The following is a 14,858-nucleotide window of genomic DNA, read 5'->3' as shown; positions in this document are numbered from 1 at the left end:
CCCTGTAAAAAATATATTTTAACATTAAAACATCCAAGAGCTTTAGGGTTAAGTACTCACCTCTGTCACAGGCCAGGTGCCCAAGCAGAGCGATGGTCTGGATGGTTTTTCCCAGGCCCATCTCATCAGCCAGAATCCCATTGAGCATCTTCTCATTCATCGTGACCAGCCAGTCGAGGCCGATGTGCTGGTACTCACGCAGGGAGCCCCTCAGCAGAAAAGGCACAGGAGTCTTAACCTGCGCGGAAAAAATAATGCGACCACTTGTTCAACGTTCTCCAGTTATTTTGATAAGCGCATGTGTTAGGTTGAAAGGCACTCATTTGTAGAGATCCTAAAGTGCAAAAAAACCAGGGTAGCTGTTGCAAATGTCCACATTACCTGTGCGGTCGCCAGCGTGTAACCCTTGGGCTGCAGGCTCTCAGCTGCAGCTGCAATATCCGTTATTTCTTTCTTGGGGCCTACACCATCAGCACCTTCCTCAGCAGCCTGGGACTGTGGCTCCTTGTCGTCGGTGACAAGGAACTTCATCCCAAGGTCGCTTCCTTCTTCATCGCCCTCCATCTCTTGATCATCGTTCTCATCTCGGTTTGAAACGGTGGGAGAATCTACACTCTCTAAAAGGCAAGACGGGAAAGTAAAAAAAAAACATTAAGGTATAGTAATAATAATGAAAAGAAAAATGTTCTGTAAGCCTTGAATACTTGCCCAGTAACTGATTTGGGTACTGTTAGGTCATACAAAAATGTAAGCTATCCAGGCATGGCAGCCAACAGGAGCAAGACTCAGGGTGGGGGTCACAGATCCATCGGCAATACAGCTATTTACTTCTCCATCTGGACTTGATTAACTATTATGGAGATTACATACAATAGACATTTATACCAACCTGGTTTATTATCGTCATTCTTCACTTCTTTTTGGCTTTTTGGTTCCATTTCCTTCACCTCGACCTCTTCCCTCACATCCTCCACAATTAATGGGGGTTCAGACACAACCTCATCTGCCTGCTGCTCTTCATATGCACTTGCATACATTTTGTAGAGGTCTTCCAGAGGCATCTCTCCTGTGAAGCACAGCGCCAAGCACATTATAACACTGGAGACTGTTATAACACTGACGCCGATGTGGCACGTGGAGCGTGAAGGTCGTCTCACCTTCCCGCGCGAGCTCGTCCAGCTCCTGCTGGTGACTGGCAGTGCCTTCCATCCCTTCCTGCTCTTCGATCGTCTCTTCCACATCTTCATCTACTCCACACAGGATGTCAAATGTACAACAAACCAATCAATGAGCAATTTATGGACATTTAAACTTTTTTACATTTTGCCAATTTGTGTCCTAGGACAACCTTTGTACACGAGCGAGCTTCTCACCATCCTCATCCTCTGCATCAAACTCGTCGTCGTCGGTAATAGAGTCGCTGCGCTTGCCGTGCCTGCTGCCCTGCACCAGACGAAGAGCACAACCAACGTCAGCAACAAACACACCACCGCACAAACACAACCCAGTGGTACTCGTGTGGCGTTCATGCCCGTTCTATATTCTACTCGTTATGACAACACCACGGTAATGACAATTTTATTTTAAACGTCTACTGCAAAAAACTGTCATACTGTTTGCTAAAAATAAAAAAAGCTGTATGTGAAAATGTGCTTCTGAAAAGGATCATCTACAAAATTCCAGATGCAAGCAGCATTGAAAAGAATATTCACGACGTGTTGAGGAATTCATTGACACCACAGTCACAAACACCGACAGTGATGTAAGCAGTTCCTACATTGATCTTGCCACAACATAAAAAGCACACGGCTACCTCACCAGCCGGCACCAGAAAAATGAGTGTGGCTAAAGCTCCATGGGTGCAACAGAGCTCTTCTCTTATAGTAAACCGCAATGAAACGTGACCACATCCTGCTGCTATAAACTTGATTACCTTCACAATGGTTAAATTATTGCACGCAAACATCAACCAGCAAATCATGCTTGAAATAATACTCTTCGTAAATGGTGACAACTGATGTGAAACCACCGCTAATTTACACATTATTTTTGAAGACTGTAATATGGTTTAAAATACCTACAAACCTCCTTCACACTGTCATCCTCCGTGTCCTCGTCAACATCAACGTCCCCCTCCTCACTGGCGCAGTGAGCCTCATCTAGTTGCCCATCATCGTCGTCGTCGTCGTCATCCTGGCGGGTGGGCGTCCACGCCTTGCCGTTGGCGTGCAGGTTGCCCGAGCGGCGCCGGCTGTGCTGGCGACTGCCGATGCGGCCGTCGCGAAAGTCGCTCTGCCAAGGCGACGTCAGCATTTCCGGAGGCAGCGAGTCAAGCAGCTCTTCCAGCGAGAGCTCGCCCTCGCGCCGCAGCAGCTCAATCTCGCGGCGACGCGCCTCGCGGCTCGCTGCCTCTTCCCGCTCCGCCTGCGCGATCGTCTCCTCGTCATCGGACTCATCCGTCGGCTCAAAGTCCCCATCCTCTGCAACAAAATTAAGATGCAGACCGTTTTCATTTTTTAAGAAAAATGCTATTGACAATATTTAATGAATCCATCCATATTACCAAAACTTTCAATTTAATCAAAAATCGTGTTTAGCCGAGACTGAAACATTTGAAAACCAACATTTACCAACATGGGCGCCCTCAAAAATGACAATGCTAAATTGCATCAAATATAATGCTCGCATTTAAAAGTAAATAATCCTCATCGGTGAATTTGTAATTCCATGTGTTTAATTAGATTTTTCTACAGATGGCAGTGACATGCAATAGCCATCCTACAGTCAGAGCCATCCATAAGGTACGGCGAATCAGGGGTGACCGCCCTGGGCCCCGCGCTTTATATATATGTAGAACTTCTTCCACACCGTATATACCCAACTGCGCTAATCGGAAGTGCGGGGGAAGGACAAACTAAACACAAAGCCCAGAGAGGGGCCCCACGCTTCCACATCACGGTGTCAGATGCAATAACCCTGGTTTAGTTTGAGGGCCTAACGGGGCCCCCCACACGGTGTGATTTTCCCCGGGCCCCACAACCCAACATAGACGGACATGTCTACACTATATGCATTTGTAATAAGGAGTGCCGTGTTGTTTAGAGATGTGTTGATGTCTCAGTCTTGACGACAGCATCCCGCACTTACCGGCCTCCGTGCGTGCTGGGCTCGAGGAAAGGGACCCCGTGTGAGAAGTAGCTATGGAGTTGTTGAGGCCACGGCTCAACCAGTCCGAGTACTTCTCAGTCTGATCCACGATGTAGTTCAGCTGCTTGTCCAGGGCCTTTTTGCGCTTCTCCTCTGCGAGGCTCTGCTGCTTAAACTGCACCACCTGATGGACCACAGCCAGAGGTTTCAATCTCTTTGGACTATGTGCATTCTCACTGTATTCATCCCTTAGCCCCGTGTATTGTTTTACAGCCAGGTGGCAATGTAAATGTAGAAGCTTCCCGAAATGAAACCTATTTGTCCTACACCGCATGTTTATTGCCGTTTCCCCTCAGAAATAAGTGTTGCTTTAAGTAAAAGGGTTCTGAGAAGCGTTGGTATACATGTTTGGCGATGTGAGCCATTTCAGCTGGGTCGCCATTGAAAGAGATTTTGGCTCAAAAGGCCTTACCAGAAATAAATAAACAGAATGACTTAAGTGTCGAAATGTCATCATGTCATATGCTGCTCAGTTCAAACACTGGTTAAAGCCCAATGTCAAATTGTAACAGGGCAGAAAACAATGAAATTAAATTATTCTATGTAGATTTTTGGGTTACACCACAATTATTTGATCAATGTGGCCTAACCCAAAATGTAAATAATAATCATAATGATGAAAAAAAAGAATAGATTTTACCCTTTCTGGGAATAAAACAGGTGTTAAGATATTTAAACACCAAAAAGATACCTTTTGCAAGGCATCAAGTCTACATTCACCACACATACTTGTGGCAAACCCCTACTTATTAAATAGTATAAAGAGAAACACTTGCAGTCCTTCACACTGCGTCCCTTTCACATGCTGTTAAACTTAGGAGGCAATAGTTTCTACTGCAGAATAAAATGTGCGCCACATGGCAGCTGTGAACCACACCTTCTCAATATTGGTCCAGAAGTACTTCACTTCTTTGGCAATGTTGGCAGCGATGCGGCGAAGTTTGGACAGCTCCTCCTTCTTGGCCCTCTCCTCCTTCTGCTTTTGCTCCTCGTGGAAGCGCACCACAGTGCGGGCCAGCTGTGTACAGTTACAGCGCGCCAACACGTCAGTGTGCGTGCCTCTGTCATGCTCAACAGCTCAGTCGAGGGTATCATGACTGAAACAAATCTGACAAAAGGCCACTGTGCCAACTGCTTGCGGGGCAGGACATGGGCATATATGCCTCACCAACAAGACACAAATATAAACACACACACACACGGTAGATTTGAAGTTTTCGTGACTGCAAGTATCCATTCTCTTTGGTTCTTTCGGTAAAGTCACGTTTTTGGCTGCAATCGTTGTCGGATGCTTTGCTCTCTCCCCACCCGCGCACCTCCACCGCACCCTCTTACTTCTAGCCCCGCCCACTTCCCCCCCCCCTGCCCAGTCTCACGTCCCATTCCCTAGCGCACACGGAACGCACCCCCCTCCCCTAATTCCCTTTCCCCCCACCGCCCTCTCTGACTTATATAAACCCCTTAACTCAGACATCTCTCCCACTTCAGTAAAAAAATGTTCTTGCTGTGGTTGTCACACCTGATGATGATTGCTTGTGTTGCAATCGAAACGTCGCGATTTTAATTATTTATATTTAATTTTTTCACCTACGTGACTTTACCGAAAGAACCAAAGAGTACACACACGGTAGTCAACACAACATTGTTACCTTTTTAGCGAGCGCACGCTTCCACCGGCGCTCCTGGGCAAAATCCCCAGCCAGCCACTGCATCTCTTCAAGTAGATAGTCTCGGTGAGTCTTGGGTCTGGGTGGCTCGGTTACCCGAGTGAGTTTCTTGAGTGACCACAGGCCGGCCTTCTTGAGGTGTGCCACCCGCTGCTGGATATCTGCTTCCTGTGGCCAGACCAGACAGTCAATAGATTCTGCACATTGCCAAAGGCTAGACTGCACTTGCCACTAATTAAAGCACTTTTTTAAATGCAGGTGTGTCTAGCTTAACGAGCGTTAATCCTAAAAGGATTCGCTAAAACAAGCAATTTGAACTCAGACCCATTTATTCGCAAAACAAGCAAAATGTTCGCTTATCGAGCAGACAGATGGATAAACATGCATCCCGTGGCAGCTGGCGGCGGACAGTAGCCCGCAGCTGTTTATGTTGCAACTCTGTCCTGAGTGCACGAGTGTTTGGTCGTGTAAGGGAAGAGGGATCTTGTGGTGGCACTCTTAATGGGTGGGTGGCGGGAGGGGTCATGTTACGGTTAGCGCACAGTGCTACAAACCCAGTAAACAAAGTTCGATTTCCACTCACGGCAAAGCACCAGTCACGATTATCTGAACTGGCTTCAATTTGTAGTACTCGCATGAAAAAAAGTTGAAGGAAAATTTTGGGGTTCCAACTTAGCTCAGCTTTTAACATGGGAGTGAGTCGATGAGAAAATGATGATCGTTAAAGAAGTTTTCGCTTAGCGAGCAATTTGCGCGGAGCATATCTCACTCGTTAAGCAAGACACATCCGTGAAAAAATGTTTACCTGCATAATCTCTTTGAGATGGAACATCTCGTTTTCAAGGGTGTCAAGTGACACCTAAATAGGAGTATATTATTAATACTACATTTATTTACCTACGAAAGCCTCACCAATACTTAAGACTGTTTTTCAGAAGGGTCCTGCATAGTATTGGCAGTAGGTACAATGTTGCTGTGTGTAATCCCAAATGAGTAGGTAATTTTAGCATTGGGATGTTTGGCCAATAACAATAAATGTGTATGTTTTTGTACATTAAGTAAAGCAAGTATTATAAAAGTTATGCTATTGGCATTAACAATAAAACAACACATTTTTATGACATTTTCGCACCTCCGATTAAGCACGGTTGGCTACGTACGGTGCAATAGAGGGTTCAACCTACATATATACATTTTAATCAAGAAATATCAGAGCGTGTTTAAGTGCCTCCACTCCACAAGCAAAAACATCCAAATGAAGCATTCAAAGTTGTCCACCAGCTCTGCCCAGAGACACCGACCAGGCCTGCACACCTGCTTTGCCCGCTCAGCGATGTCGTCCTTGCCATCAATGGCAGAGGCGCAAACGGAGGAAATGGAAAGCGATCGCGGCTGCGAAGACGCGTGCCCCCTCGACCCAGTGCTGTGGCTGCCAGGCAGGGAGGTCTGCAGGTTTCTGCTGACAGGGACACCGGTCGACCCTGCCTCCGAAGTGAGCGAGCAGTGCTGCCGCGTCACCCGCGTTGACCCAGGAGATGAAACCAGCGCGGCAGTTCGGCTGCTACTTCGTAGAGGACCAATGCCTTCTGGAGACGCCTGCAACAAGCAAATGTGCATCCCCGTTACTATAAGCGCATGCAACCGCTTGCCTTTCTGCTTTTGGTAAATTAAAACAATTAAGGCAACATTCATGAACCATTGATTGTGTTACCCACCTGCTTTGCTAACGATGTAGTGTTATGAATAGTTGGTCCTTCTGAATTGCCAGAAGTCAGCACAGCAGCTGCGTGCAAATAAAAAGCATTTTTATACATTAGATAGCGGTAATAACCAACACCGACAAGTATGATATGTTTACTACTGGCCAAATTGCAAAAAAGACTCTGTAATGTGTTTCATACAATACAAATAAATATACCGCTTTTAGAGCTCAAACAGAACAAAAAAAAGTGGGTTGCTACTCTGCAAAAAGGACTCAAAACCACTTTAGTTACCTGCAGGGTGGTGCTGGATACCGACGGCATGGCCACTTGAAGCAGAAATGGTTTCTGAAGAGCCCTCCTAGAGCAAAACAAAACACATTCAGCCCTGTCTTCTCAACCACAGATTAAGAAATGTATGTGTGGGGGGCTCTTTTGATATACTATTGCATTTACGGATTCTTGAATCGACAGACCCTCATGAATGTCACGATGGCTGTAGATAACAAGTGTCGCAGGCTATCATTGGCACCGTTGCGAGGAAAGACGACAACCATGCAAGCAAATCCTGCAGTGCTCTAGCCAGCCGGGTGTTGGAATGGTTGACACTGTTAAAGTCACCTTCCTGTTAATTTCGGCTGGCCAAAATCATGACATTGCCAGGTAGTGAGTTCATTTACTAAACAATGCAACGTTTTAAACGTGTCCACTCACTCAATGGAGTTCCAATACTGAGCTCACCTCTTCCACGTCATCAAGGCTCTTCTCCTGCAGAAAGAGCTGCAGTGGCTGAGGCGGCGGCTTCTTCAGAAAGATCTGTAGGTCCACCATGTTGCCTCCACGTTGCAAAAAGTAGAGCTCGCTCACCTGCTCCCTGTGTGGAGGAAGCTGCGTGTGAGTATTTCCATTTCAGGTCAAACAAACAATTGGACTGCTTTGGCAGCAGGCATGTAAACCACTCGCTCCACAATTCTAGGAATTGTTGCGGCTAAACAATGGATATTTTTTGTCGTACTGTCTTATGCGACGCATTAGCTTAAAGTACAATCAATTTACATTTGTATAAATGAAAAACATTTGATTACCAGTACAATAGATTTATAATGTAAATTATATAGAATTTTAGTTCATTTGTAGAAGTCACATGGCTAAATGGATGTGGACATGAAAAATATAGTTCCCAAAATGAATGGGTAAATTCAGTTATGGGGTGCCCTGATGCGTCAGCCTGAACAATTCTATGTATTAAAACAGCTTTAACAAAACACATTATTTCCAGTAAGAGTAAATGTAGCCAATAAACAGCTTGGAATGCGTTTCAGATTGCTTTTCATGTCATATTACACATTGGAAAAAGTTAATAACAAAAATGAAACCACCGAAAATCATGGCCATTTATGGAGTACTAAATCCTATGCTACAATGGTTATTGTACATTTCTACTAGTAACTGAGACTGCCTGAAATGTGCCTTTTCAGTTCAGTGTGAAGTCGGCTAAAGGAGCCACAATTGCTTTGCAGCGCACTTCACTTTGAGAGTCAAAGTAGTGCGATGTTCCAACTTGTCACATTGGTTCGGGCCTCTCCAAAAAAGCATCATGTGGGACACAGTATATATGTCCGCTTTCACTATTACGAGAAACTTGACCTTTTTCCTGATAAAACGGTGTAAATGACTAGGATGGTGAATTCTTAATACTGAGGATGCTCTATTCACACGCATTTATCTGTTTAAGCAATTGAGCATGTTTCATTTTCCTCAAAACTAATTTCTTTCCAACTGCTTTTGTGTTTAGTATGTTGTCCTTCTCCCCACACCTCCGGTTAGCGCGATTGGCTACGTGAGGTGCAAAAGAAGTTCAACGTACATACATACAAAACCAAAATGTAGGTGATGAATGCTGTCACTACCTGTGTATCACCCGCAGCTTTTGCATTTCACTCTGGTCATGTTCGCAGATCAATCCGCTCAGTCGACTCTTCTCTAGAAGTTCGGTTGCCTGCTCTATGTTTTTCACATCGCCGGATTCCTCCGGACACACGGAGGAAGGAGTGCTGTGCGGTTCAGAAATGGTCACTGTACTCGTCAGCTGTTCTGAAGTTGGATTATCTTGCTCCATGTCATGTGACACAACGAAATCTTCTTGCAAGCTTCCCAACTCGCCGCTTTCCAGCGTTGTTGGCAAGTCTGCTTTGGTCAAAAAATTCTCGAAGCTGGACAGAGAACACTCCTGCTGCACCACTTCAAGTGAATTCTCTACGACAGTTTCTATTTGGTTTGAGGGACATTCGCTCAGGGAATGTTGTAAACGATAAGCCACTGGCGAGTCCAGCGCATGTTCTGCAAAACATGCCTCTGACAACTCATGACCAGTCTCCAGGAGAGCCGCATTGACGACTTCTGGTGACCGATTCTTTACGCAAGGACTCTGACTGCTCTGCCAGACGTGGGTTTGGAGTTGGGAATCTAATGTTAGTGTTTGGTCAGGTTCGAGAAGTCGCGTGGACAACAGTTCCTCCTTAAACTCCGGACTTGTTCCTGGAATGATGTTTGCATTTTGAGACGCGTTGGAATCTCTGCTCATCCCGGGAATGCCGTGCTGGGCTGTCGAGGAGGTCAACACAGGCCTGTGAACGCCCATGGCTTCTGAAGAATCCTGCTCTGCAGGCTCAGCGCTGTGGACGGCAGCAGGAGGTTGACTGGATATAATCCCATGACCAGTCTGTTTGTTGTTGCTGCTGCTGCCGTCGCCGCTACTGCTGATGGTTTTCTCCGATCCCGGTCCCGACAGTCTCACATCCAGCTTGTCCTCCCCATGGTACATCCTCAGTATGCCACGCCAGTACCTGCCCCTTTAAACAGAACGGGAAGACGGATTGGAATGCTAATGGTTATTTTTCAGGATGATCAATCCGCTGATCAATAGCATTTACACATAGTGGGTAGCATGACTGCAGACGTCATAGATTTTAGTGGTTAGATATTTTTACATTTCAGTTTAACTATTTGGATTTCCTAATCCTCACCAAATGAAGACAGAAATAACACGCACTAACGAGCAGTTGCTAACAGCCACTAACGTTTATGCTAATTCATTCCGTGCGTCTGAATATTCCGAAGGGAATCCGAATTCGCGGTTTCCAACAGCAACGGTGCGATGTTTATCCAGATCCTCACTCCCAGCGAGCACGGCGAAACGACCGATAATCAGTACAAACAAGAACATGACCACGGTACAACACAGAGCACGTAATGAAGCAACTCGTTCTGGGCAGACAGCCATACAAACGTGCAAGAGTACAGACGTAGAGGCAGGCGTACAGCAGGCATTCGTACAGACATAGGTACACAGAGATGCGTACACGGGAAACATCCATACACATACAAACGCACGCGGAAACATGCGTACAGAGACATTCGTACAGACATGCTTACACAGAGACATGCTTACACAGACATGCGTAGAGAGACATTCGTACACAGACATGCTTACACACAGACATGCTTACACAGAGACATGCTTACAGAGACATGCTTATAAAGAGACATGCTTATAAAGAGACATGCTTATACAGAGACATGCGTTGAGAGACATTCGTACACAGACATGCTTACAGAGACATGCTTACACAGAGACATTTGTAAACAGAGACACGAGTACACGGAGACATGCGTACACAGCCCCGCGTTGGTAAACGAGCGTATAGGCCGCCCCTTCATCCCTGCAATGATGGAAACGCGGCACGTGACGCGCCCCACGTGGCCACGGTGCCGGCAACTCGGGGCCCGGCCTCGCTCTTTGTCTCTCCTCCCCGCGTCGCGGCCACCGTGGCCCCCGTGTGCGAGGCCACCCCCTCCCCATTCCCTCCCCGTGTGCCTTGGGACCCCAGGGGACGTGGTGGCCTTGGTGGCGCATCGAAACAGCCACCGAACAAACCGCGCCACCGTGACCGACTGTCGAGATGCATCTGGCGGTCACCGCATTAACATTCACGGGAATTCGCTCGTGGGCGCCGCCGGCCACAGACCCCCACGGGTGGCTCTGCCATGGCGAATGTTGCACCCACCCGGTCCGAATCTAGTTAACCTGCCGCGTTTCCCCGTGTTGCACGAATGACTACAGCGGCGCCGTCGAGAACGAGGTAGTGTAACAATGTTTGTGCAGCCATTACACAACCATGCTGCGGGTGGCCCGTGCGGAACCCTTTCTCACATTAACAGGTAAAGGTGCAACCCTGCAATTACTTGCTCACGCCACTGCTGGTGAGGGTGCCTCCACTAGAGGGAGCTTTATGGAGCCCCTCCAAATTGTTTTTGGCTTCTTCCCAAGTTGGCGAGACGTCATGGGGAGCTGAGAGTACTCACACTTTACCCCACCACACGTGACACCCTTATGATCGAACTGTTAGCCCCTTTAGTTTAATCTCACGTTAACAACTTCACAAATCCGCATTGACCAGCGTGGTGAAGTATGGTTATGCAACTCGGGGTTGACTACGTGGCGAAGCCTTCAGGCAGCAGTGAATTAACAAAGGGTACCGCCAATAAAGCTGACGTTTACATCGTACGAGCCTCATCACCCGGTCCTATCCCGGTGTCAAGTCCACGATGACCAGACGCTAAGCCGTGACATACCAATGTCGTAACCGTATAAACCCCTTGTTAACTCGGCGCTAACTCCACGTTAACTCCGTGCTAACCTCATGGTAATCCGATGCACACCCGGCGTTAACTCCATTGTAACCTCGCGTTATAACACACGGTGCCATTATCCCCACGATAACCACTATGGCAACATAATCTGGCGCTCGTTGCACTGCAATCGCCACGTTACCTCGAAGTAATCCCTGCGTTACTCATAAGTAATCCCCGCGTTACCCGAGGTAACGCCACCCCGCCCGGGCTCAATTCATTTAGCACTGCAAGGACCCCTCCAACCCCCCCGACACAAATAGTCGTCCAAGCCACACACGACTCGAGTGCCAGAACAAAAATACGCTACCATTTTTTTTTAATAAAACCGGTACCAAGCACAACTCCACAACAAATTAGAGTAATTCTCGGCGACGAGACCGAGGCGCTGGGGGAGGGAGGACGCGGGGGGGGCAGAACGACTTCAAATCCGCGCCGAGAAACCCGCGGCCCCGCGCGCCGCCATGTTGGATGGCCTCCACATCCGTCGCCACTCACCTAACTTTCCTTCACAAATATTTCGATGAAGGGCGCGGCATCCACCCGAATCGCGTCGGCATCCGTGTTCCCCGGAGCCCGATGTAACTTTTCGTATACAGTGAGCCCGCGAAACACGCGCTCTGCGGGGCGATATTTGCGTGGGAAACATCCGCCGCGGTGAGAGGCCGGGCCGCGAGCGAAATGGCGGCTCTGGCGGGGGAGGAGGAGGCGGGGGGGCGCTCGCGTGACGTCACGGCCGCCCGCGTCTCGCGCCGCCTCGCGATTGGCTGAGCGCGCGAGGCGGAGGGGCGCTTGAAACGTGCGCGGCGGGGCCGCTGCGAGCTCCCGCAAGAGGCCGACAACAAACATCGCCACCACCAGCACCACCACCACCACACCACCACCACACCACCACCACACCACCACCACCACACCACCACTACCACACCACCACTACCACACCACCACTACCACACCACCACTACCACTCCACCACTACCACACCACCACTACCACACCACCACTACCACACCACCACCACAACACCACCACTACCACACCACTACCACACCACCACTACCACCACCACACCACCAGCAGCACCACCACTACCACACCACCACTACCACACCACCACACCAGCAGAAGCACCACCACTACCACACCACTACCACACCACCACTACCACCACCACACCACCAGCACCACCACCACTACCACACCACTACCACCACCACATCGCCACAACCACCAGCACCACCACTACCACACCACTACCACCACCACATCGCCACAACCACCAGCACCACCACTACCACACTACTACCACCACCACATCGCCACAACCACCAGCACCAACCACTACCACACCACTACCACCACCACATCGCCACCACCAGCAGCACCACCAGGACCACCACTACCACACCACTACCACCACCAGCACCACCACTACCACACCACTACCACCACATCGCCACCACCACCAGCAGCACTACCACACCACTACTACCACATCACCACATCACTACCACCACACTACCACCACCAGCACCAGGACCACTACTACTACACCACCACCAGCAGCACCACCAGGACCACTACCACCACCACATCGCCACCACCACCAGCACCAAGACCACTACTACACCACTACTACTACACCACCACCACCACATCACTACCACCACACTACCACCACATCACCACTACCACCACATCGCTACCACCACCACACCGCTACCACCACCACACCGCCACCACACCACACCACCACCACACTACCACCACACTAACACCAAGATACATAGATCGAGCAACACAGGTACAGCAGAGAGGGGTAATCGTCTCTGTGGGGTGGCCTTAAATAGACAGAGGGGGGCGGAGGCAGAGAGAGGGAGGGGGTTAGAGAAAAAATGTACATGTCAATGAGTACGAAGGCTTAGAGGGAGAAAGAACACACTAAATTAAATAACCTAGCAAAATATTTCGTTTTTATGATTTTAATAATCATATATTTCCAATAACAACGTTATTGGTAATAATTGTGTGCATGTTATGAAAGTTTACAATTTATAGAAGCAAAATATAAAAAAATATAAAAATTGACAAACTGAACAAAAATAAAAAAAATGTTTGCCTGTAGTACTTGGCCTTAGATAATACTCTTAACAGGTACATTAACAATACATTGAGTGTAAAGTTAGCACTTTAGATATCTTTACTGAACAGACATAATAAAGAACCAGCAGTACTTGCCTCAACTGCCAGTAAATGATAATGAGCAAACAAGCTGCTAGAAACAGACTTCACTAAGTCACTGAAATTGAAGAACAAGCGAAAATAAATACAAGAATAGTATGAAATACATGCCTTGGGGACAAACATCCATTTTGTAAATTATGTATTGTCTTAATTAACAGCAGAGGTGTTGGAATGTTTTATTTGTAACGTCCGGGCAAATAGGCGTGATTGTGAAAGGTGCAAAAGCAGGTTTCTTGCGAGAAAAATTAAACAGCTGCTCACTTGGAAAGGTTATCACGTCTTATTTTACTTCTGTTGGTGTAAAAAATAAAATGGCACCATTAAAGTTTTGCTACCTTGGGTGGTACCGATATCTGGTCTGGCCCAAGAACTAACTCCAACAAAATGTTATTGTACTCACAATACAGTAGGTTGTAAACAGAAAAACCACGGTCACGGCTACCCGGCAAAAAAAAAAAAACTATTTTAGTCCTGTATAACAAACTATACAAGATGTAATAATATAGGAGTGAAATTCAAGTGGGCATAAACTCCACAGGTACATTGCACAGGGAGGCAAACATGCTTGGCACTCAATTCCCAAACCTGTCAACCCATCCGGTTTACCCTGTATTCTTGTACAGGGAAATTGAGTTTTCAGGTCCATATGGCGTACAGCCGTTTCAATACTGGGATTTTTTTTGGTATGTTTGTTTATGTTTCTCCCGTGTGATGGGACTTTGTAAGATGAACCTTGAGATTTATAAAGACGCGGGGTGACCAATATGGTCTGAATTGGTCTGTAATAAGGTAGGTGCTGATAAGGGGTTGACAGGCATGAACTCCATGCAACACTATGGACTACAGGGGTCAAGGTTCAAACACCACCACCACGGGCGTTTGCACCTGAAACTCAGACGTGGGGGTATCGGATATTTGCGCCGATAAGTTCAACTCCAGAGTTAACGCGGTGACCACAACGCCAAGCGCTGTGATTCTATTTTGGTGGATCTCATCTGAGTGACCTATTGAGTCGCATTTAACCCTGTGAAATATGATAAAAACATATAGTACAGTTCCCTATACTGGCGACATTTATTGATTAAAGGTTATGCGAGTCGGGGATTTTTATTTATTTGCCATCGGCAGTAACAAAAAAAAGTGTTTAACACGTAGGCTTTCGCGACCTATATTAGATCGCGTTATTTATAAATGTGTCGTAACCCTCCACCACCCGACATGGCCAATCAGTAAAAAGTGTCACGTTGACAAAAGACAAATAGTTCACTACTTTAGCCCAGCGGTGTGTTGTAGAGTGAATCCACAACATTTACAATTTTTAGTACGACGTTTCGCTGGTAATTACATC

At 47.4% G+C, this 14,858-nt stretch overlaps 1 protein-coding gene across 1 annotated transcript in view; it reads right to left on the bottom strand.

Moving 5' to 3' along the window:
- Positions 1-11,970, bottom strand: part of LOC133348763 (helicase SRCAP-like) — a 28,305-nt gene extending 16,335 nt beyond the window's left edge. The window contains exons 1-15 of the mRNA XM_061561736.1: positions 11,765-11,970; positions 8,485-9,426; positions 7,316-7,448; positions 6,869-6,935; positions 6,590-6,657; positions 6,189-6,470; positions 4,857-5,042; positions 4,085-4,225; positions 3,148-3,331; positions 2,086-2,480; positions 1,374-1,443; positions 1,158-1,247; positions 890-1,066; positions 382-617; positions 61-238 (exon numbers count right to left, since the gene is read on the bottom strand). Of these exons, the coding sequence (XP_061417720.1) occupies positions 61-238; positions 382-617; positions 890-1,066; positions 1,158-1,247; positions 1,374-1,443; positions 2,086-2,480; positions 3,148-3,331; positions 4,085-4,225; positions 4,857-5,042; positions 6,189-6,470; positions 6,590-6,657; positions 6,869-6,935; positions 7,316-7,448; positions 8,485-9,398 (3,121 nt within the window). The 5' untranslated portion in view covers positions 9,399-9,426; positions 11,765-11,970. The remainder of the gene's footprint in view (positions 1-60; positions 239-381; positions 618-889; positions 1,067-1,157; positions 1,248-1,373; positions 1,444-2,085; positions 2,481-3,147; positions 3,332-4,084; positions 4,226-4,856; positions 5,043-6,188; positions 6,471-6,589; positions 6,658-6,868; positions 6,936-7,315; positions 7,449-8,484; positions 9,427-11,764) is intronic.
- Positions 11,971-14,858: the final 2,888 nt, after the last annotated feature.

The sequence above is a fragment of the Lethenteron reissneri genome, chromosome 28 (assembly GCF_015708825.2).
Source record: "Lethenteron reissneri isolate LAM-NWPU_2019-01 chromosome 28, ASM1570882v1, whole genome shotgun sequence".
In the NCBI taxonomy this organism is placed as follows: domain Eukaryota; kingdom Metazoa; phylum Chordata; class Hyperoartia; order Petromyzontiformes; family Petromyzontidae; genus Lethenteron; species Lethenteron reissneri.
This window is presented reverse-complemented; position numbering and strand designations above follow the sequence as displayed.